General features: G+C 39.4%; 1 protein-coding gene across 14 annotated transcripts in view; it reads left to right on the top strand.

Annotated features, from left to right (window-relative positions):
- The window catches only part of DLGAP1 (DLG associated protein 1), a 312,230-nt gene that overhangs the window by 262,456 nt on the left and 24,421 nt on the right, over nucleotides 1-25,353 (top strand). For all 14 annotated transcript variants that reach the window (XM_057699892.1, XM_057699894.1, XM_057699905.1 and 11 more), the window contains one exon: nucleotides 2,768-2,859. In XM_057699892.1, coding sequence (XP_057555875.1) covers nucleotides 2,768-2,859 — 92 coding nt within the window. The remainder of the gene's footprint in view (nucleotides 1-2,767; nucleotides 2,860-25,353) is intronic.

The raw sequence follows: 25,353 nt of genomic DNA, 5'->3' as shown, positions 1-25,353 counted from the left end.
AAAATTTATTTTTTATTTTTTATTAAAAAAATTTAAGTTTTTTATACAATTTTTAAAAGTTACTTTTCATTTACAGTTATTACAAAATATTGGCTCTATTCCCTGTGTTGTATAATACATCCTGGAGCCCATCTTACACCCAATAATTTGTGCCTCCCACTCCCCACCCCTGTATTGCCCCTCCCTCCCTCCCCACTGGGAACCACTAGTTTGTTCTCTTTATCTGCTTTTTCGTTATATTCACTAGTTTGTTGCATCTTTAGAGTCCACATGTAAGCAGTATCATACAGTATTTGTCTTTCTCTGTCTGACATTTCACTTAGCATATTGCCCTCCAAGTCCATCCATGTGGCTACAAATGGCAAAATTTTCATTCTTTTTTATAGTTGAGTAGTATTCCATTGTACATATATGCCACATCCTCTTTATCCCTTCATCAGTTGATGGACACTTAGGTTGCTGGAGTTTTTAAATTACATTTTTTAAAAAAGGAATTACAAGAGGACACTTGTCATAGAAAATACCAAGATTTATTACAAAACTATATTAAAAAAAGAGAGGGAGGAACAATAAGACCAATAGATCAATAGACTAAAATAGATTTTCATATGTGAGAATGTTTGAGCAAAGATATATGGGTAAATTTTGGTATAAGATAAAGTTGGCATCTCAAACCAAAGAGATGAATTGGTTAATAAAAAGAGCCAGGTCAACTGATGATTTATGTGTGCAAAAAATACTAAATTTCTATATCTTCTACACAAACATTTCAGGACAGTGGATTTAAGAACTAAATATGAAAAAAAAAGGAAGCATAAAAACATATAGAACTTTAAAAAATACGTTCGGGGGACTTCTCTGGTGGCACACTGGTTGAGAACCTACCTGCCAATGTAGGGGACACGGGTTCAATCCCTGGTCCGGGAAGATCCCACAAGCAGCCAAGCAACTAAGCCTGTGCGCCACAACTACTGAGCCTGTGCACTGCAGCTACTGAAGCCCATATGCCTAGAGCCTGTGCTCCACAATGGAGAAGCCACCACAATGAGAAGCCCGTGAACCACAACAAAGAGTAGCCCCTGCTTGCCACAACTAGAGAAAGCCCATGTGCAACAACGAAGACCCAACACAGCCAATAAATAAATTAATAAATAAATAAATTAATTAATTAATTAATTAAAAAATATATATATATATGCTTAGGGAAGAGAAGGCATTTCCCAACCATAAAAGCTAGATTGACTATGTAGTAATTTAAGATCCTCTACAATGAAGGACAAATTTTTAAAAAGACAAACTGGGGAAAAAATATTTCCAGTATATAGGGCCAAGAAAGGGTTTAAGGGTCATAAGATAAAAAGAGATCCTATAAATAAGAAAATAAACAACTCAATAAGAAAAAAAAAACCCACAATAACTAGCAAAGAATATAAATAGGCAATTTACAGATAAAAGTACAAGAGGCTAATAGGTATTTTTCACCTGTGATATTAGCAAAATTTTAAAGTTTGCCAACATTTAATATCAGTGAAGATGTAGAAAAATGGATATTCCCGGACACTGAGAAATGCTTTGAAGAGCAGTTTGTCAATATCCCTTAAACAACTGACAATGCTCAGTGCTTCCAGCTAACATTTCTACTCCTAAGAATTTCACCTACAAATTTTCTGCTCCTAAGAATTTTACTACTGCAAAATTGTCCTAAAGATACATAGGAAGTATTAACTATAATACTAAATGTAATAACAACAGAGAGAAAATTACCCTGATGCCCACATTGCTTACATAGACATTAAAAGGAGTATTTATGTAGCCAACAAAAGGACTGAGTTTACTATATTTAGTACCATGATAAAACGTCCAAAAGACAGCAGCGTTAATGAATAAAGCAACGGCACATAAAAAATACACAGTATAATCTCATCTGTGTAAATTTAGTATTAATAACCATTTTTATATACAATATGTATTTATATTCCATATGTATTAAAAGATGAACAAATATGCATCAAAGGACTGAAAGTAACCCTTGGGGGACTTTTGCTTTCTATGTTATATACTTCTGTGTTTTAGTTTTATACAACTTATGTTAAATTGCTTTTATATTTAGAAAAAATTAATTTATTAAAAACAGAAAAAACAGGAATAAATCTAACTGCTCTGAATCATAAAATTTCTTCAAATTTGGGTTGGGCCTAATCTGTCACATAAGCTATCAGTTATACATAGACACATTTTCTATATGAACTATAATATATGCATAGCTACTTAGAAGCTATGGAGTGATATCCAAAGCCAATTCCTTAATTTAAGGGGGAAAAATGAAGATACTCTATAGTTATCTTACTAAGGTTAATACCTAAATCTCTCAATGTCAACAATTCTAACTACAATAAATGAAATTTCTTTCTTCTCCTGCATTTTGTTATCTGCAAATTCAAAACTTTCAACAACACAATGCCATTAGGTGCTCTTTTCTAATACAGTGCTCACAGGTAAGTACATCCTCACAAATCTCTGCAGGAATCATAGTCATTTATTGGGCACCTTGGGAGTGAACAAAATTGCATTTTACTAAGATCGGCAGACTCAAAGTGCAGGCTAATTATGTACTGATGTTGCTCATGAAATACACAAATACTGAACAAAAAGGTTATAAATCACAAAACATTCCAATAATATTATAGGGGTTGCTAATGAAATGTGACTTTGTTTTTCAAGCAAGATGACCAAAATAGAGCACCTCTACTTTTGATTATTTCTTCAGGTGGATGATGCTGAAGAATCTGACAAAACAGGGGAAAATAAAGCACCCAGTAAGTTCCAGTCCATAGGAGTGCAAGTAGAAGAAGAGAAATGGTGAGTCCACATGCATTGGTCCTCTTTCGTCTTGATGTTGGCAAGTATGGTACAAGTATTTTTTCCCCCGTGATAAACCTTCAAGATTCAATGATATTTCCCATTAACTTCCGGGAGCATTTAGAGGGTGAGCCGGAGTCAATATTAGCTGATTCTTTCCTCTACGTTAATACTGGAGACCATTCCATTTAAATTTTAGCTAGAATAGTTGTATTGGGGCCCAAAATATGCCTCAATGGCATGTTGATTATTTTGCATTAAAATTACTTAAGAAACAGTCAATGCGAGAGGGATACTTTTATCCTCCTATGGCTCCTTGAAAGCAGGAAATAAATCTCCCACGTGAAAGGGGCCCTCCTTGTACCGGGAGGTAGAAAGACATCATTATCAACAGAGATAGGGAATTCAGGGCTGAGAAACCTGCATACTTGTTACTTCTTTACTAATTTACTACCCAAGCCCAAGCTTTGCTTAAATTCCTCACTAATTAAACACCCAAGCCTAAGTTTCTTTATCCTGTCAATCCCTCTCAAATTTATAACTTCTTTGTCTAAAAAGTATAAAGGCTATCTGCTTTGGCCACTTCTTGGGTCCCATTTCTATGAGACCTTTGTGCACACAAATTAAATTTGTTTCTTTTTCTCCTGTCAATCTGTCTTGTGTCAGTTTTGTGATTGGTCCAGCCACAGGAACGCGAGAGGAGGAAAGGAGGAAATTTCCCCTCCCTGACAGTAGCATAAGTGGATCACATTCACACACACACATAAGCAATGTGTGGAGTACTGTTGTGTTGCCAAATTATTCCTCTTGAAAAAACCTTCCCATTTTGACCATAGACTTTTTAAGAGAAGAGGACTTCTTCCTATTTTTATTTCTAGAACTTAATAGTGTCTCATGTTTAGTATGTGCTCAGGGAATGATGAATGAATGAGTGAACAAATGAGGAGTAGGAAGGGGAGAAGACTCCCTGTCATTATCCAGGGTCACCCATTTCTTTAGATTGCTCTTTCAAAGAAGCTCAATTTAGAGTCTTAGTATCTAGAAGTAAGACATTTAGAGTTTGAGAAGATCACAGAATCCAGAAGCTGAAAGGGACTCCTGAGGTCAGTACGTTGGTTTTATAAATAAGGATTTGATCCGAAGAGGTATGTGAGTTTCCCAATCAAACTGTGAGGACCATGATGGATGGAACTATCTTTTATTGATAATAGTACCCCCAGCTTCCAGACTGTGCTTTATATACTAAGTATGTAGTAAATGTTGGCCGAATGAAGTAAAACTGCAATTATAGTGGGAGAAAGAACTCTATATTCTAAATTAGGAAATCATTTCAACTTTGCCACTAACGTTTTATGTGTTAATTAGGAGAAATCAGCTGGATGCCATCTGTCCCTCCATTCATCATCCATCCATTCAATAAATATCTATGGAATGTCTCCTATACGCAAGGCCCCATGTAACGTAAACTTAAAATCTGAGAATAAGTCATGCATCAGTTCATGGAAGAGTCCTATTTTACAGCCTCCTGGTATTGATACTTCCCTTGCATCTAAAAGATTTTCCATAGAGATATATATATAACATTTTGATATTATTATATTTGATATAGTTATACAATGCTGGAAGCCAGAAAATTGATACAACCCTTCTGGAAACTAATACAACAAAAATTAGCAATAATTATACATCTATCCAGAACCATTGACCCAGTAATTCCATTCATGGGGCTATCCTGAGTGAAATCACTCAGTGAAAGGGAAACAACTGTGGAGCGTTATCTATTATTGTGAAAGAAAAATATCAATTATCAAATGTCAAGCAATAAGAGAACGCTTTTGGATATTATAGCACGTCACCAGGATACACGATTATACAGCTATTAAATGTGATTTGTAAAGATGTGGAAAGATGGGAGAAATTCCATGATACAATGTTAAGTGAGAAAGAGGACATAATACCCATATAAAATATTCACAAAGATGGACAAGGACTGAAATGTAATCTGTAAAAACTGTAGGTTTAGGAGTGATTTTTTTTTTCTTTTACTCTAAAATATTTACTTACTGTGTCTACTTCGAGTTTTACTAATCATTATTTTCAAACCAACCCTTCTGGCACATGTTCCTTTCATTGTTTTAGAAAATGTTTTGAAAATGTGAACTTAGTAGATCTGAAAGATCTCATGGTAAGAAAACAAATTCTTCCTTCCCCCACCTGCCCAACTAGCTTGTCTTCCTCAATGATGTAGTGGTTAAGAGCACAGACTCCTGAGCCAATGCACCCAGATTCAGATCCTGGCTCTTCCACATACTAGCTGGAGGCCTTGATGATCAAATTACTAAATATCTTTGTGCCTTGGTTTCCTTACCTGTAAAAAGGAGCTAACAGGCAGTTTCTGGTCCATCAGGTAAAGAGCTTAGAAGTCATCACTGTCTTAACAACAAGTAAAAAAGCTGTTCAAACCGAAAAATCAACAAGTCTTCTTGGGACCTCCCTGGTGGTCCAGCGGTTAGGACTCCACGCTCCCACTGCAGGGGGCACGGTTCAATCCCTGATAGTGGAACAAAATCCTGCAAGCCGTGTGGCGCGGCCAAAAAGAGAAAGAAAAAAAATTTTTTTCTTAAATCAGTCAGAGAAGTGAGATCACAGGGCAAATCACTGCTGTAAGAACTGGAGAGACAGACAGACACAGAGAATCACAACTTATTGGAGTAGAAACCCACAAGAGAAAGCCCCATGGGAACCAGTGCCAGGGTAGGAAAACCTGAACTGTAATTGATGAATTGCTGGCAGCTTAGTGAGGACAAGTCTAAGAGTTAAAAATTTTACAGGGACCCAGTTTTGGGGGGGCCTCCACAGTTTTATGAGTTTTACCTGCAGAAGCTCTACCAGGTCCTCATGGGGAAATCAGAGAAGAATCCCTCTGTGCTTCTGGCAGTGGGAGGGGAAAGGCACCATTCTGAAGTATACCAGAGCATTCTGTTCTTAACAAGCTCTGCCTGCAAGAGGAACTAATGTACCAGAGCCAAATCTTCTGGCTTTCTAATCAGAGCCTGAATCTACCTGGGAGAAGACAAATACCTAACTCCAGCCCCCTCTTGTCATCCTGTCCCACAGTGGCGGGGAGAGAGGGAGAGACTGAGAAACACTGTTGAAGTTCGAAGTCTAAGGGCACAGGCTCATTGAAAGACTAAGACCTAGTCACAGGACTAGAGAATTCCTCCCCTCCCCCTCCATCTCATCACCACATTTACTAAACACCTATTATTCACCACAGTTCTTTTTACCCAGTACATCATGTCCATCTTTCAACAATGACTTACAAGGCATACTAAATGGTAAAAAACACAGCTTGCAGAGGCTGAACAAGCATGAGACTCAGAGTCATTCTATGACAAGAATGTTGGAAGTATCAGATCAGGAAATTTTTTACACTATGATTAAATTCTAAGGACTTTTAATTGAAAAAGTAGACAGCATACAAGAATAGCTAAATATGGGGCTTCCTAGGTGGTGCAGTGGTTAAGAATCTGCCTGCCAATGCAGGGGACATGGGTTCCATCCCTGCGCCAGGAAGATTCCACATGCCACAGAGCAACTAAGCCCATGCGCCACAACTATTGAGCCTGCGCTTTAGAACCCGTGAGCCACAACTACTGAAGCCCACGCGCCTAGAGCCTGTGCTCCACAACAGGAGAAGCCACAGCAATGAGAAGCCTGCACACCACAAGAGTAGCCCCCGGCTCACCGCAACTAGAGAAAGCCCATGTGCAGAAACGAAGACCCAACACAGCCAATAAATAAATAATTAATAAATAAAAAATAATAGCTAAATAATGTAAGCAGAAAAATGGAAATTCTAAAAAATACAAATAAAAAACAAATGTTAGGGATTGGAAACATTGTACCAGAAATGAAGAATGTTTTTGATGGGCTTATTAGTAGACTAGTCATGGCTGAGGAAAGAATCTCTGAGCTTGATGATGTAACAATAGAAACTTCCATAACTGGAAACAAAGAGGGGGAAAAAGCCTGAAAAAAATCAGAACAAAATATCCAAAAACTGTAGGACAATTATACAAGGTTTAACATATGCATAATGAGAATACCAGAAGGAAAAGACAGAAAGGAACAGAAGCAACATTTGAAGCCACAGTAACTGAGAATTGCCCCAAATTAAGGTCAGACACTGAACCACAGATCCAGGAAGTTCATAGAAGGCCAAGCAGGGTAAATGGCCCATACAGTAGACCTAAGCATGTCATATTCAAAGAAAACCAAGGGAAAAAAATCCTGAAACAAGCCAGAAGAAAAAGACACCTTTTCTACTGAGGGGCAAAAATAAGGGTTGTATGTGACTTTTCCTCAGAAGCCATGCAAATAAGAAGAGGATGGAGTGAAATATTTAATATTTGAGAGAAAGAAAACACCAACTTAGAATCCTGTACTCTGTGAAATTATCCTTCAAAAGGGAAAGAAAAATAAAGACTTTCTCAGACAAAAAAAAATTGAGGGAATTTGTAGCCAGTAGATCCAACTTACGGAAATGTTAAAGAAGTTTTTCAGAGAGAAGGAAAATGATATAGGCCAGAAACTCAGATCTACATGAAGAAAGGAACAGCATCAGAGAAGGAATAAGTGAAGGTAAAAGAAAAACTTTTATTTATCTTATTCTTAATGGATCTAACAGATAACAGTTTGTTCAAAATAATAGGAACAATATATATGAATATATTATACTCTTGAGTATAAGTGAATTGAATAACAGCAATAATACAAAGGATGAGAGGTGAGAATTAGGGCTATTTATTTATTATAAGGTACTTACACTACTCTTGAAGTGATATAGTATTATTTGAAAATGAGCTTGGATTAGTTGCACAGTGAAAACTCTAGGGCAGCCACAAAAAGAGTAAAAAAAAAGTATAACTTACATGCTAAGAAAAGAGGGAAATGTGTGGAAGACAAAAATAGGAACAAAGAACTAGGACAACAAATAGAAAACAGTGACAAATTGGTAGATATGAATCCAACGATATCAATAATCACTTTAAACGTCAATGGTCTAAATGCATCAATTAGAAGACAGATGTTGGATTAAAAACAACACCCAACTTTACATTTTCTACAAGAAATCCACGTTAAATATAAAGACAATACAGATTAAAAGTAAGGAGATGGAGAAAGATATAACATATTAACACTAGTCAAAAGAAAGCAGGAATAGCTATATCAATTTCAGAAAGAGCAGACTTTGGAGTAAGGAAAATTATCAGAGGTAAGGAGGGATATTACATAAAGATAAAGGGTTTGGTTCTCCAAAAAGACATAACAGTCCTTAATGTTTATACGCCTAATTAGAGCACCAAAATACATGAAGCAAAAGCTGATAGCATTGCAAGGAAAATAGATGAATCCACTCTTATATTTGAAGACTTCAACCCCGCTATCAAAAATGAACAGATCCAGAAAGCCAAAAATCAGAAAAAACATAAATGAACTCAACAGCACCATCAATCATCTATATCATCATATAACTGACATCTCTAGACTACTTCATCTAACAGCAGCAGATGACACATTCTTCTCAAATTCACATTGAACATTCACCAAGACCACATTCTGGGCAACAAAACATACCTTGATAAATTTTAAAGACTAAAAGTTATACAATGTCTGCTCTCAGACCACAATGGAATTAAACTAGAAATCAATAACAGAAAGATGGCTGGAAATTTCTAAAGTATTTGGAGATTAAACAACACATTTCCAAATGAAACATGAGTCAAAGAACTCTCAATAGAAATTTTTAAATATTTTGAACCGAATGAAAATAAAAGTACAACTTATCAAAACTTGTGTGATACAGCAAAAATAGCACTTAGAGAGAAATTTATAGCATTGAATGCACATATAAGAACGGAAGAAAGGTCTAAAGTCAATTGCCCATGTTTCCGCCTTACCAAACTAGTAAAAGAAGAGCAATTAAACCCAAAGCAAGCAGAAGAAAAGAAACAATAAAAATCAGAGCTGAAATTAATGAAATTGAAAATAGCAAATCAATATAGAAAATCCATAAAACCCAAAGCTTATTCTTTGAAAAGATCAATAAAATTGACAAGCCTCTAGTCAGGCTAAGAAAAACAAGAAAAAGACACAAATTACTAATATTAGAAATTAAAGAGGGACATCACACACATCCCATGCACATTAAAAGGATAATTAAGGGGACTTTCCTGCTGGCTCAGTGGTTAAGAATCCACCTGCCGATGCAGGGGACAGGGGTTCGAGCCCTTTTCCGGGAAGATTCCCTCATGCCGTGGAGCAACTGGGCCCGTGCGCCACAACTGCTACGCCTGCGCTCTAGAGCCCGCGAACACAACCAGCCTGTGTGCTGCAGCTGCTGAAGCCTGCTCACCTAGAGCCCATGCTCCACAAGAGAGGCCACTGCCATGAGAGGCCTGCGCACTGCAGTGGAGAGTGGCCCCTGCTCGCTAGAGAAAGCCTGCGCGCAGCAACGAAGACCCCACGCAGCCCCCCGCCAAAACCTTTTTTTTAATACATAAAATACATAAATTAATTAAAAGGATAATAAAGGAATATTATGAACAACTCTACGCCCACAATAATAACCTAGATAAAAAGCATTAATTGCTTGAAATATACAACCTACAAAAACTCACACAAGAAGAAACAATCTGAATAGGCCTATATGTATTAAAGGAATTGAATCAATAATTAATAATCCTCCGAAAGAGAAATTACCAGGCCCATATGGGCTCACTGGTAACTTCTATGAAATACTTAAGGAATGAATTATATCAATCCTCTATAATCTCTTCCAACGACAGAAGCAGATGGAATACTTCCTAAATCATTCTATGAGGCCAGCATTACCCTAATACCAAAAGCAGGAAAAGACATGATGAGAAAAGAAAACGACAGTCCAATATCTCTCATGAACATAGATGCAAAAGTCCTCGAGTATTAGCAAATCAAATTCAACAATATATAAAACAAATTGTACACCATGACCAAGTTAGGTTTTATCTCAGGTATACAAGGCTGGTTCAACATTTGAAAGTCAAATAATGTAATAATCCATCACACCAGCTGGCTAAGAAGAAAAAACCACATGATCACATCAATAAATGCAGGAAAAAACATTTGACAAAATCCAATACTAACTCATGATCAAAAATTCTCAGCAGACTAGGAATAGAGGGGAACGTCCTCAACTTAATAAGGAATATCTATGAAAAACCTACAGCTAACATTAGTTAATGGTGAGGAACTTGATGCTTTTGTGCTAAGATCAGGAACAAGGCAAGAACGTTCCCTCTTACCACTGCTTTTCAATATCATACTGGAAGTCTTGGTTAATGCAATAAGGCAGGAAAGGGAAATGACAGGTAGGCAGATTAGAAAGGAAGAAATAAAACTGTCTGTGTTCACAGATAACACAATTGTCTACGTAGAAAATCGGAAAGAATTGACAAAAAAAACTCCTGGAACTACAAACAATTATACCAAGGCTGCAGGATACAAGGTTAATATACAAAAGTTAATGACTATCTTTTATAACAGCAATGAAATAAGAAAAAGAAATAAGCTATCAGGCCACAAAAAGACAAGGAGGAAACAAATGCAGGTTACTAAGTAAAAGACGCTAGTCTGAGAAGGCTACATACTGTATGATTCCAACTATACGACATTCTGGAAAAGGCAAAACTATACAGACAGTTAAAAAAAAAGTGTTTGGCGGGAGGCAGGGGTAAATAAACAGAGTACAGATGATTTTTAGGGCACTGAGACTATTCTGTATGATACTACAGTGGTGTCATTACACATCTGTGCAAAGCCATAGAATGTATGGCACCAAGAGTGAACTTTAATGTGAACCGTGAACTTTGGATGGTAATGATATGTCAAGGTAGGCTCATCAGTAGTAACAAATGTATCACTCTGGTGGGAGATGTTGACGGTGGGGAGGCTGCATATGTCAGGGCATAGGAGGTATATGGGAAATCACTGTACTTTCTGCTCAATTTTGCTGTGAACCTAAAACTTCTGTAAAGTTTATTAATTAAAAAAAAAGGTACATAATAGTGTAAACATGTGTTGTCCTGGGGTGTGTTGTTTAACATATATAAAACGTTTAGAAAAATACTTGACACGCAGGAAGCACTATATAAGTGTTTCCTATTCTAGTAGGTACCTAAATAGAATCTCTCTGAAGACTGATGTCTCAAGAAAGCAATTACACATTAAAAAAAAAAAAAAAAGCAATCATACAATCTTTCCTTTAAAAATAAGAGAAAACCAGGACTTCCCTGATGGTCCAGTGGTTAAGACTCAGCACCCTCAACGCAGAGGGTACCGGTTCGATCCCTGGTCAGGGAAGATCCCTCATGCTGCGTGGTGCAGCCAAAAATAAAAATAAGAGAAAAGTCATCTTAATTTTAAAAACTTACTTCAAACATTTCCCCTGCAGTCAACAATTCTACATCAGCAAATTCATGCCCTGACACGTGTCCACCCACAGGAATGTTTAATGTAACATTATTTGGACATGCCTAATAGCAGCCCTCCAACTTCAAATGAGCTACTTTCATCATGTTATTAAAAGGTTAAACATTTAGTAAATTATTGAAGTTTGTAGGCTGCTCAGTTCCTCAGTAAACTGAGGGCTTCTTTTAAATTCATCCCCCAGGGACTTCCCTGGTGGCGCAATGGTTAAGAATCTGCCTGCCAATGCAGGGGACATGGGTTCGATCCCGGGTCCAGAATGATCCCACATGCCTCGGAGCAACAAAGCCTCTGCACTACAGCTACTGAGCCTGTGTCTAGAGCCCACAAGCCACAACTACTGTGCCTGCGTGCCACAACTACGGAAGCCCCTGTGCCTAGAAGCCATGCTCTGCAATAAGAGAAGCCACCACAATGAGAAGCCTGAGCACCACAACAAAGAGTAGCCCCCACTCTCCGCACCTAGAGAAAGCCCGCGCACAGCAACGAACACCCAACACAGCCAAAATTAAAAAAAAAAAAAAATTAAAATCAGTCAGTTAATTTAATTTAATAAAAATTCATCCCCACAAAGGGCTGGCAGCCCCAATTCTGGTGCTTAACCTTCCAAAACATACCCATCCTCAAAGGTCACTTTGTAGTTAACCACTATGAAGTAAATAAGCATTTAAAATCGATGTGAATGATTGTTTTCAAAAGAAATCCACCGTCAAACAGGTAGGGATTACTTGCTTATTCTGCCTCTAACTATAATTCTTTTTTTATAATTTTGCTGGTAGTCATTCATTTAACTAAGATCTTAAAATGCAAAACTGAGCAGATGAGATTTCTTAAAGACAGCTGGGGGATTTTTTTTTTTTAATTATCTAGTGATAAAGATGAGACTGTTGTTTTCACATTGAACGGCCATTACAATCTATCTTTTCCTTCCCCAAATAAACAGACTGATCAATGACACTAACCTAACAAAAAGTGAAAAAAGAAAGAAAATAGAGCCAGAGAAAGAAAGAGATAGTGCAAAGAGAGGAAGATTAGAAGACTTTGTAAGAGGCCCAGAGACTCATTATCACCTTTTGAAACCATCACAATTTAGGAACCAAATCTGACATAGCAAAGTCCATCTGGCTGATCCATCTATTAAGAGGTAGACTTGTAAATTCAGGGTACTCTTCAGTGTTCCCTCTCGAAACAAAAGGAAAAGTTAATAACTCATTAGTAAAAAATAAAATGCACTGGATAACCAATCTACTTCAAGAAAAGGAAATGAAATGGAGTATCACAAATCTTCCTGGTATATTTGCAGGCAGCCATCACATCCTGAAAATGCCATTGGTAGCAGATGTGCCACATCCATTCTCCAGAGCTGCCTCACAGTGGGGACTGGGCACAGAGGAAGGCTGTCTGGAGGTCACTAGTTTAAATGCCATGGCAGCACCAAGCCAAGGTGAATGAATGCATGTGGTTTTGAAGCAAGACTGCTTTCTTAAGCCAATAAAGAAATGCCTCCTCCCCATCCAACATTAGCTATCTGTCCCCAATTCCTGTTTCACAGTTCAGCTAGTAGGATTATTTGATAGGATCCACATGGCATATTTTTGCTGCTATGCAGGACTGATCCTAAGGAAAGCAGGCAAATCTTGCCAACCCCTCCCCCAGAAACTCCCCTCAGCTGCTGCTCTCTCCCTGGGCCTCCAAGCATCCCACCCCCATTCTCTCCCGTCCTTTGGACCACTCCCCAGGAGTCTGCATGAGATCTTCTTGTCTTTCAAGCTGATAATTAGCAAATCTAGTAAACCAACCCTTTCTATTGACTAAGGTGAGAAAGCTAAAAGGCTCCCAGGAACCTCCCCTTTCCTTCCAAGTAACAGTTGTATTTCAGCAGTAGTTCAAACTAGACTTTCTTACATTAGCCCACTAGTGACTCCAAGACTCTTAATGATGAGGAAGAATATTATTATTTTCGTTATAAAAATAGCATGCAGATTTACTTGGAGGAAAACATACAGCAGCATGTTAACTGTTTATAACTGATGGATTTTGGAGCAATTGAAAAAACTGTGATTATACGAGTGGATGGATGGATAGATAGATAATCTTTTTAAGTGTTATCTACTTTTCTGTAATAACTGTGTTTTAATATAATTAATGATGAGAAAAGATAGTATTTATACATTATGAACATTTATAAATTACAGAAATAAAATTCCTCATAATCCCATCCAATAACCATGAACAAATAAAGGGGTATATTTTCACCCATGCTTTTTCCATGAACATTTTGAAAATTGTTGAAATCATCCTATGTATAAAATTCAGTAATGTTTTAAAAATCAACTAATGTTACAAGAACTTTATCATTATTAAAAATTCATGACAAACAGTTCTTTTAATGGTTACACAATATTCAAGAATATGGCTGGACTATAATTTGCTTCCCCTTTCTCTCCCTGTTGAATATCTACATTATTTCTAGATTGACTTTTGATTAAAGGTGATGAAAAAAATATACACATCGATCTTTGAGACCTTCTGAAACTAAATGACAGTAAAAGGATTTTGTGTTTGTTTTGGCACGAACTCTCAAGGATGAAGAGAACAGGAGGGGAAAAAATACAATAGCAAAACTGTGAAAGCCGGAAGGCAGATTGACAAGTGATATCTGACTTAGGCGACCAGAGAAAGCTGAATCTAAAGCCAGTAATGCAGAAATCTAAGATGTAATTCAACATAAGTTTCAGAACCCACAAAAGGCATGGGCATTGACAGCATTGGACGTAGGGGTGAAGCTGGAGCTAAAAGCTGCCTGAATCTGCAGAGTCAAGTGACAGCCTTCCCCATGCTGGCAGGAGACTGGAGGCTTCCCTTCAGAGGCTAAAACAAAGGGTCCTGGGTCTGGAGGACAGTGGCACAGTTGCGGCCAGGGTTTCTGTACTGAAAATAAGAGGACAAATGAAAATTCACAAACAGAAGGGTGAGGCACCTGCCCTAAGCGTTCTGTGCTCACTTGGCTCCCAGAACCTCAGGAGCCAGACACACTCCCTCTACACGGGCGTATGGAACAGTCTCTGGTGGGGCAGCGGGCCAGTCTGAGCCCAAAGACGGCAAAGAAACCGCCAGCAGGGATTTTGCGGGCGAAAGCCCAATCAGATCACCTGACCCTGAGGACCGCAGTGGATGAGGCCCTCGCCAAGGCACACACTTCTCAGGAGGCTTTTTCTGTGTCTTTCAAGGAGGAGCAGACACCTGAGGATCAGCAAACTCACCAAGACCAGAAAAGGGCCATGAAACAAGAACCAAAGTTTTCAGGAAAATTCAGAAAATTAAAAAGTTATTTTTGAGAGAAAAGAGAGGAAGGGTGGGCAAGAAGGTCCCCGTGAAGGAAGTGGAAATTGACGCGGGCCCTTCCAGAGCATCTTCCTACCCACCTGGTGGGGAGTGGAGAGTTAGGGTGGAACGAAAGGAGAAGAACTCTTAGAAATTAAAAACTTAACAGAGAACTGGAAAAATCCAACAGGAGAGTTGAAGATACATGCGAAGACATTTGTAGGAAAAAGTACAAAAAGGATAAAAGCAAAGAAAGACGTACATATAAAATCCAGGATGCAAGTGATCCAGCACAAGAAAGCGGAAAGGAGACGATGGCGGAGAAAAGGCATCTCCAGGCAACGGTCATGCAGCATGTCTGTGGAGTGACCAGGTGAGGGGGAGCAGGTCAGAAGCAGTGAGAGATTTCTTCAAGAAGACTGGTAGAACTCCTCATCTGTTTCAATGCATAGAGACGACATTTACATACCTGGAGGAATTTTAAGGATTAAGTGCTAAGCACATAAAAATTAAGGAAAATTTTAAGAAGAAAAAAAATGTGCAGGAAGTAGAATTTAATATGGCATATTAGTTTGCTAGGGCTGCCATAACAAAGTACCACAGACTGGGTGCCTTCAGCTACAGAAATTTATTTCCTTACAGTTCTGGAGGCTAGAAGTCCAAGATCAAGGTGTCCGGAAGGCTGGTTTCTTCTGCGGCCTTTGGTTTGTAGATGGCCATCTCCTTCCTGTCTTCAGATGTTCTTCCCTCTGTGTCTGTTTGTGTCATAATTTCCTCTTCTCGTGAGGATATCACTTACATGGAATTAGGACCCACCCATATGACTTCCTCTCACTTTAATTACCTCTTTAAAGGCCCTGTCTCCAAACTGAGTCACATACAGAGGTCCCGCGAATTAGGACTTCAACAGCAGCATACCATTCAGCCTGTAACCCATGCTCAGCTGTGAATACTATTTTCTGGTCATAGTAATGTGGTCATAAAAAGCAAGTTCTGAATATTGGTCCAAATTTACAATGTAAGTATATCAGGAGAATGGAAAAATACAGGACCAGACCAGAAATGCGTGTGTGTGTGTGTGTGTGTGTGTGTGTGTGTGTGTGTGTGTGTGTGAGAGAGACAGAGACAAAGACAGAGATAGAGGAAGGAAGGAAGAGTGATGATGAGGTGAGAGAAATCTAAATCTTGATCTTTCCTATGGACAAAAGCTAAATATATTATTAAAAAAAGCAATTTTTGTTTTTTAGAAGTAGTGTTTACAAGTGGCTGCCTCTGGAGCAGAAAATTGTTACCTAAGTGGGCCAGGAATTTCTATTTTTCATAGCCAACCTTGTAGAACCATTTGATATTTTAAAACTGTGTATGTATAAACATAAAAAGTGGACTGATCAAAATGATAATATATAATATTGTGATAAATATTTTTGTGCAGTGTGTATTTTCGCTATTTCAGATGATCCCATTTCCTGAAAGGGAATTCCTGGGTTTAAGAATTATAACACTTTTTAATGTTCTTGATATCCATTTGCAAATAGCTCCTGAAGAAAATCTGTACCACTTTACACTCAGAGAAAGGCACTTGAGGGCACTGATACCTGTCCTCTCCAAATCACATCATGTACTTTTTCTTTTTTTTTTTTTTTTCTTTTTTTGGCTGTGTTGGGTCTTTATTGCTGTGCGGGCTTTCTCTAGTTGTGGTGAGCAGGAGCTACTCTTCATTGTGGTGCACAGGCTTCTAGGTCCACTGGCTTCAGTAGTTGTGGCACGCAGGCTCAGTAGTTGTGGCTCATGGGCTCTAGACAGCAGGCAGTAGTTGTGGCGCATGGGCTTAGTTGCTTCGAGGCATGTGGTATCTCCCTGGACTAGGGATTGAACCTGTGTCCCCTGCATTGGCAGGCGCACTCTTAACCACTGTGCCACCAAGAAGTCCCACGTCATGTACTTTTCTTTTAACAGCTTTATTGAAGTTAATGGACATACAGTAAACTGTATGTATGTAAAGTGTACACTTTGATAAATTTGACATATATTTGTCAAATATATATATACGAAATGAAATTATCACCGCCACCAACATAAAGAACACATCCATCACTCCCCAAAATCTCCTCCTATCCCTGTATAGTCACTCCCTCCTTCCCACCCACTCCTCCTCCCCTACCCCTTTCCCACTTGCTGTCACTTGTTTGCATTTTCCAGAATTTTACTGAAATAGAGTCATGCAGTATGTAATTCTTTTTTGGCCCGGTTCCTCTCAGTCGGCATAAGGACTTTGAGATTCATTCATGCTTTGTATGTATCAATAATCTGAACCTTTTACTGCTATTTAGGATTCCAATGTATGGATATACCAAATTTGTTTATTCAATGAGCTGTTGATGAACACTCAGGTCATCTCCAGTTTGGAGTTATTAAAGTAAAGCTGCTATGAACATCTGTGTGCAAGTCTAACATATACCTTCATTTCTCTTAGGTAAAAACCTAGGAGTAGCTTGGGTCTAACGGGATGTGAATATTTAATGTTTTAAAAAGCAGCCAGAGTTTTCCAAAGTGGTGTACGTTTTACATTCCTACTGTGTGAAAGTTCCTTTGTTTCATATTATCCCTACTCTGTAAGAGTTCCAGTTGCTCCATATTATTGTCAATGTTAGGTATGATCGGTCTTTTTAATTGTAGCAATGTTAATAGATACGTGGTATTCTCTCCTTGTGATTTTAATTTGCATTTCCCTAGTGCAGAATGCTGTTGAACATCTTTTCACCAGCTTATTTACTATCTGTATCTCTTCTTTAGTGAAATGTCTATTCAAATCTTTTAAAACAGAACTGGTTTTATATAGATTATTATTGAGTCGTGAGAGTTCTTTACATTCTGGATGCACGTCCTTTATCAGACAGGAGATTTGCAAGTATTTTTCTCCCTGTCTGTGGCTTCTCTTTTCATTCTCTTAGAGTAGAAAATTAGTAATTCGTAATTTTAATCAAGTCCCATTTTTCTTTTATGGATTTTGCTTTCAGTGTCATAGCTAAGAAATCTTTGGCTAATTCAAGGTAATAAAGTTTTCCTATGTTTTCTTCCAGAATATTTATAGTTTTAGATGTTATGGTCTATGACCTATATTTGAGTTAATTTTTATATATGGTGCGCGATATGGATCAAAGCTTAATTTTTGCACATGATATCCTTTGTACCTTTTCTCAAATATTTGATATGTAATGATGGATATATTTCTGCATTTTCTGTGTTGTTCCATTGTTCTAATTGTCCATCTTCATGGCAATGCCACACTGCCTTGACTATTGTAGCTTTATAATAAGTCTTGAGATCAGGTAGTGTAAGTCTACCAGTCCAACTTCCTTCTTTTTCAAAGCTGTTTTTTTACAGCTATTATAGGTCCTGCACATATTTTGTCAGCTTTACTCACTATTTCATATTTTTCTTTTTTAAAAATTTTTATTTATTTGGCTGCATTGGGCCTTAGTTCCCACGTGGGCTCTTTGTGGTAGTGCAGGAGCTCTAGAGTGCATGGGCTCGGTAGTTGCAGCACGTGGGCTTAGCTGCTCCACAGCATGTGGGATCTTAGTTCCCCAACCAGGGATAGAACCCGTTTCCCCTGCATTGGAAGGCAATTCTTAACCAATGGACCACCAGGGAAGTCCTCCTCATATTTTTCTTGCTGTTGTAAATGGTATTTATTTTAATTTCAATTTCCAGTTATCCATTGATAGATCATATAAATACCACTTTTTTGGTATGTAAATCTTCTTTTGCAGGTGTTTCAGATAGAAGTATAAATAAATTCAGCCATTCTTACTCCATCTTGGCCAGAAGCAGAAGTCATCCATGGAGGTTTTATTTGGCCTGTAGGTGGGGTAAGCCCTGTTATTTAGCACTGCTATCTGGTTGGAAGGTCATGGAATGTACTGGAACGTATGGAAATCATGGGGAGCATTCCAATCAAAGAGATCCAAATTAAAAGTCACTTTACCTTTCCATACCTAAAGCTTGGGAGTTGGATACGATGAACACCAGTAGCCTCTTTTAGGTGTATGTTCTCTGATTCGGCATCCTAGCAGTGTTCCCTCAATGTTAAAGCAGCATTACACGCAGATGGAGACTCTTAGCTGAAGTCTGGGCCCAGTCTCCTGGGTCTTGCCTTTCTGCCTGTTGCCCTGTTTCCCCAGTTGCTATATGGCCCTCATAGCCTCTAGTTCAGAAACAAGAGGTAAGTGTGGATAAGTGTGTGGTACGGATTCTGGCCTCCCGTCCCCATCCCCACTCAACTACCTTTCATAAGGTTAGATATTTATGATGTATTTCGGAACAACTCATAAAGCAGTCATCTTTGGTCTTTGCAATGGAAAGGGTTAAGGGAAGCTATAAGCTTTGAAATGGTGTACTCTTGGGTTATTTATTGTCAAATTGACAAATCGACATGTCTTTAGTGGTTGTATAGAGAGAAGCTACCGGTCTCACAGCAATTTTCTGGCAAGAAAACTCCAGGATGTTACTTTCCTAGTGTATGTGTATTTAATATTTCCATCTATGTCTTCGTAAACTACTTCTTAACTGTCTGGCCTCTTTATCTGGAAAGCATCCAAGTGAGAGTTATTGTTACTGCAAAGACTATTTACTTTCAGCACCCAGGGAATTAAAGCAAACTTATCCCAAGAATAATGGGTGGTAAGTCACTTTGTGGCCTTTTCCTCCCTCATCGACTCCCCTACCCCCGCCATTCCTTTGTTAAATAGGTGATGTTGGATAACAGTGAACATAGAGCAGGATGTGCGTGTTTGGAGGTGAGTGTACGCAAAAAGAAAGCCAAGATCTCTTCATCTATGTTTCATTTATGGGGTGGGGACGGGAGCAGATGGATATTTTGGTGATTTGCATAATAACTTCTGGTCTTTCTTATCCCCAGTTGGTGGAACCATCTCCTTCTCTCCTATGTTACACAATAATACACAGACCTCCAGGACACACTTAATGGTTGTGGGGGTGAATGCTGGCAAAAGAACGTGCTTGTGGGGAATTCCCTGGCAGTCCAGTGGTTAGGACTTGGTGCTTTCACTGCTGGGACCCTGGGTTCAGTCCCTGGTGGGGGAACTAAGATCCCACAAACCTTGTGGTGCAGCAAAAAGGAAAAAAAAGTGTTTGTGAATGACACCTGCCATCTCAGCAGGTTTGTGAATGCACAGATTGAGTCACAGGTGTGGAAGGAAAGCACCAGCATCTATTATGAAAGCTGCTCCCCATTTCTAGAAACAAATGCCTACTTTTGTTTCTTCACCAAAATTACCTCTATTTCCATATAATTCTGAGTTTTTAACATCTCCCTTGCTTCAAACGTTAAAGTTCGTGGCCCCATAACTGGGTGGAATGAGTCTGTGGAAAGGGAGCATTGTTTTCTCTTTTAGCACCATGTCAACTGCTACAAAAGATCTCTTTTGATCCTAAGTGACTTAAATATGTAAACATTTGGGCTTGTAGTGATTTGTGCCTTTTCAACTAAACAGGATGTTAAAAACAAAAAGGCAAAATTGAGGCAGCATCTTCTGACAGCCAGTTCAGGGACCACAGACTTGGCAAGACCTTCTGCAGTCAAAAACATCCAGCCTTTGCCAACCCAGAAGCTTTGGATCAATCCCACTCCTCACAGCTTCCCTGGAGTACGACATAGCCTAGCACCCACCCTCCATATTATACTTGGCAAACAATCTCTTTTCTTTGCCAAGTTAACAATACCATGACCTAGCCAAATAGTTCCTTCCAGTACACCTGAGTTTTAAAGGTGGGGCATTCATGCATTTCAAATTTCAAAAGCCTGAAACTTGGCATAATTCCTGATGTGCCTCATATATCTTTTTCTTCTCTTCTCGCTTTCCTTCCTTCCTTCCCTCCTTCCCTCTTCACTCTCTCCCTCCTTTCTTTCTTTCTCTTTCTTTCTTTCTTTCTCTTTCTTTCTTTCTTTTTCTTTCTTTCTTTCTTTCTCTCTTTCTTTCTCTTTCTTTCTTTTCTTTCTTTCTTTCTTTCTTTCTTTCTTTCTTTCTTTCTTTCTTTCCTTTCTTTCTTTCTCTCTCTCTCTCTCTCCCTCTCTCTCTCCCCCCTCCCTCTTCTTTTTGTGCTTTTCAAGATAATTTAGTTTGCAAAAAAGAAAAATGACCATCTCCCTCAAAAGCCTATGGCCTCCATTTGACCCCAAAACAGGACTCAGTAGAAGAGAATTCTGAGTGAGACTTCTCGGGCTTTTGTTTGTTACCTGGGGTCAGGAGCCAACGAATGACCTAATGTTCTGGTTGCTGAGGGAAAGCCGTTCCTTCCGGGGCACAGTCAGCTCAAGGATGTTTTGCTGAGGCTCCCAACCAAGGTTCCCATAGTGACACCCATCAAGGACACAGCTGCTACTAAGGGGAGAATGGCCACGTGCTGAGCCCTCACGGACACTAGCAGGTGATACCAAGCCCACGCTCATCACTCTCCACACCCTCCCTTTCTTTTGTTTGACAAATGCATTACGATTATTTGGCCTAGAGAGCGTTATCGTGTAGAAAACCTATTCTAAGTTTCTTTGTTTAAAGGAAGCTTCAGGCAAAAGGATGATGAATGTGGAAGGTTTTAAACAACCAATGGATGCTTGTGTTGAGAGAGTTTTACAATCTGCCGATAGGACAGTGCCAATCACATACAAATGGGCGGCAGGATAGTCCCTTCCCGCTGAATTTGTGAGCAAGGGCTGCACGACATGCAGGTTCCTCCGTGCTCCGTTCTAACTGGGAAGCTGGTCTGACAAGGGTGAACCTCTGTGAGGAAGTCTTAATTCTTGATCTCAATCTCCTCACCCCCCTCACCTTCCTTTTAACCTATCTTTTATTTCATGTAATGAGATGTCTTGGATTTTTACATCAGTTAAGTGCCATTTCCCCAAAGACCAAGATGGTGCACTTTTGAAGAAAAGCATTTGCAAATCCACATACATTCAGCCTTGGCAGCAGGCATAGGGAAAAACATCTAAAGAAGAAAGAACAGCAGAGGACTAGCGTTTCTGTCTTTGAAACTAGGTTTCGCCCTGAAAAGTGACCATTATGTGGATGAAGAGGGATAGTGAAGAGAACCAGGGGCCAGAGGATTCTGTAACAGGGGTGACAGGAAGTCTCCCTAAGATAAGTTTACAACTTGAGTCTCAGATAATTAAACTGGCAGGAACAAAACCTGTGCGTTCTAAACATACAGACTGTGCTTAGTTTTTGTTCATGACTTATTTTGTCCAAATACAGTCCCACCAGACAGGGGGATGAGAATGGGCTTCTGCGATTTACTATCTGTTCGTTGATTTGTTACCAGCTGGACAGAAAAGTGGTGGGAGGGGGGCAGAAAATCCTCTCATCAGAAATATAAACGTTTCATAGAAAGAGCACGAAGCAGAGGTGAGTGCTCACAAGTGCCTTTCCTCTTGCATTCAGAACAGACAAGGTATTGTGCCCCACACTGGTTGGTCCAGTCTTTGGTTTCATGGCTTTCTGCTCCTTTGGCCAGAATATTGGCCGGTCCTTTTCAGAAGTTGTAATTATTAAACATTTTGCCTTTAGGGCATGAAGGACCAAAGACGCTTCAAGACTGGAAATTGTGGGTTTGCACACAGCGAGCCACAGGGTTCAGCTTTTAGGTTTATACCATCCACCAGCAACTGATCTCTTCTCGTCAGAAGCACAGAAATGAACCCAGGGACTTCTGTGTTTCTAACAAAACTTTCAAACAACAACAGTTCCATCGGACCCTTCACCCAGAAGGAACTCTGCACATGAAAGACATAAAGCGTTTCGTAGAGCAGAACATTCTTTGAAAACTCTGGGTGGAAGAAAGCGCTTGCTTGAGGAACTTAATGGAGAGAAACGGTGCAGCCCGAACAGGGCTGCCTGAGTTCAAAGGCACCGCTTTTAATCCCAAACCATTTTAATTTTACTTAACTTTTCTTTCTTTCTGGGTGACTAACCTGCACACTTCTACTCATCTCCTGCCAAGTAATTTTTCTTAAGAAGGTGGATACGTTACAAGATTCATAGCCAGGAGCCCTCTGTCAGGAATGCTGGTGGTGCGGTTCTGTGCAGATAAGAACAGAGGCACAAGGAAAGTGGGTCATGGTGATTTTCGTGTGGAACAGACTCGGTCTCTGGCACATTTGCTCCGACTGAAAACAATAAGGCGCTGGGCCTTCCTTAAGTTTGGAAATGGAATGCTTCTGGCAGCCTGTGATCTTGGAGAGGAGAGCCGAGTGTTTTCATAGTTGGAATTTTGTGTTAGTGGGACAGGCAGAATGTCAGCTGTTGCGAAGAAAGTCATCCAGTTCGCACACGTGCAGCTGGAGAGACAGCTCAGCTTCAGATGTCATTTACCTTGCTGGCGGATGAGCAAGAAGGCAGAAATGGCCTTCTGCAGCCAAGAAGCCAGGGGCTATTGGAAGCATCGAGGTAGCGCAATTGTTCTTCCTTTCACTGCTAGGATGAGCAAGGACATTCTTTCAGGCTTTCACACTGGGCGAGTCTGCCTATGACCCATCTCAGAGTTAAAGAACTTATAAAATCACCACGCCTGATACCTTCTACAGAAGTAACTTTTTAAAAATAAATAATTAAAATAATTAATTTATTTGGTTGTGCTGGGTCTTAGTTGCAGCTTGCTGGCTCCTTAGTTGAGGCCAGTGGATTCCTTAGTTGCAGCTGGCAGGTTCCTTAGTTGTGGCACGCATGTGGGATCTAGTTTCCTGATCAGGCATCAAACCTGGGCCCCCTGCATTGGGAGCACAGAGTCTTAACCAGTGCACCATCAGGGAAGTCCCAGAAGTTACTTCTTGCAAACTGCAAACAGTGAGATGGGCCGGCCTGTTTTAGCTGGCCTATCTTCATAAAATGAATGGCAAGAATCACATTTTTTTATTATTGTGCTCAACCTAATAATGAACACAGATAAACTGTGTAGTCATTTATTTTCTTGATATTTATTCTCTAGGGGAAAAAATGGGCTGATTGAGATGACTGTACCCTTTTTGTGACTTCCAGTCTGTTCACTCTTTATTTTTGAGGGACCAGAATAGTAGTATTAATTGGCTCTAATAGAGTGTCCCAGGAGAGTTAAGAAAAAGCATCCAATCTGGCTTATTAAATGTTGTATGAACATTATGTAGTGCACTCTCCTTTAAGGCTGGCGCTATTGAGTATTAATTGAAAATCAGCTGGCAAATAAACCTTCTTAACATGGCATAATCATGGACCAATCAAGAAAATATACCACCTCCCACCCATTAGGGTGGTAACTATCGAAAAAGTCAGAAGATCAGTGTTGGCAAGGATGTGGAGAAATTGAAAACCTTGTGTGTTGTTGGTGGGACTATAAAATGGTACAGCTGTTAGGGAAAAAAGTTCCTCAAAAAATTAAAAACAGAATTACCGCATAATTCAACAATTCTACTTCTGGGTATATGCCCAGAAGAATTGAAAGCAGAGTCTCAAAGAGATATTTGTACGCCCACGTTCATAGCAGAATTATTCACAGTAGCCAAAAGGCAGAACCAACCCAAGTGTCTACTGATGGACTGAAAAAATAAACACAATGTGGTATATACATATAATGGGATATTATTCAGCCTTAAATAGGAAGGAAATTCTGGCATATGCTACAACATGGATGAACCTTGAAGACGTCACGTTAAGTGAAATCAGCCAGTGACAAAAAGACAAGTACTGTATGACTTCACTTACACGAGGGACCTAGAGCACTCAAATTCAGAGACAGAAAGTGGAGTCATGGCTGCCAGAGGCTGGAGGGGAGGGGGATGGGGACAGAGTTTTAATTGGGGAAGATGAAAAAGTTCTGGAGATGGATGGTAATCATGGCTGCATGGCAGCGTGAATGTACGTAATGCCACTGAACCGTACACTTAATGCTTAAAATAGTAAATTTTATGTTATGTATATTTTTTCACAATAAAAAATAAATTATTAGGTCAGGAAGTTACCTTAACATAATAAGTACAGAGTGGGGTAATGGACACCTGCTTCTGCCTTCAGTGGACTTACATTCTCTTATACCCTGGTAAATCATTGTTTCCCGTCTACTCTAGGAGCCAATGAAACTTTCTGGGGGTATGTTTTAAATTACTTCAGGCCCACCCCTTCCCTTGCGCTCTGTCTGAGAAAGAATTCACTGCTCCCCTGTCCTTCCCCACCCCTTCCCCTTCCATACATCCTCACCTTTGCAGTAGGGGTCAACCAGAGACGTCCAGAGCCGTTTGGTTGGATGTCCATATAAAATGCTGTTAACAAGTTGTCTTTTATCATCTCCATAGAAGGTCTGTGGGGAAGGAAATTAAAGGCGCAGGGAAGTTCAGTACTAGAAAACTCTAGAACCTTGAGCTGATTTTGCCCCAAAGGCTTTGTACCAAATTATAACGATGATCAAGACACAAGTGAAACCTTACCAGGGAAAGGAGATTTACGTGGAGCTTAATGACATTTTAGTTTGCTTTCAGGTAACAGCTGTCCCTGGGAAATGTGGTTATGTGGCATTCAAGATAGCCTTGGCTCCGGTTGGGCTGGGTTCTTTCCCCCGTTTCAAAGCAATTTACACAGAGTAAGATATAACTGAATT

The sequence above is a fragment of the Hippopotamus amphibius genome, chromosome 11 (genome assembly GCF_030028045.1).
Source record: "Hippopotamus amphibius kiboko isolate mHipAmp2 chromosome 11, mHipAmp2.hap2, whole genome shotgun sequence".
Taxonomy (NCBI): domain Eukaryota; kingdom Metazoa; phylum Chordata; class Mammalia; order Artiodactyla; family Hippopotamidae; genus Hippopotamus; species Hippopotamus amphibius.
This window is presented reverse-complemented; position numbering and strand designations above follow the sequence as displayed.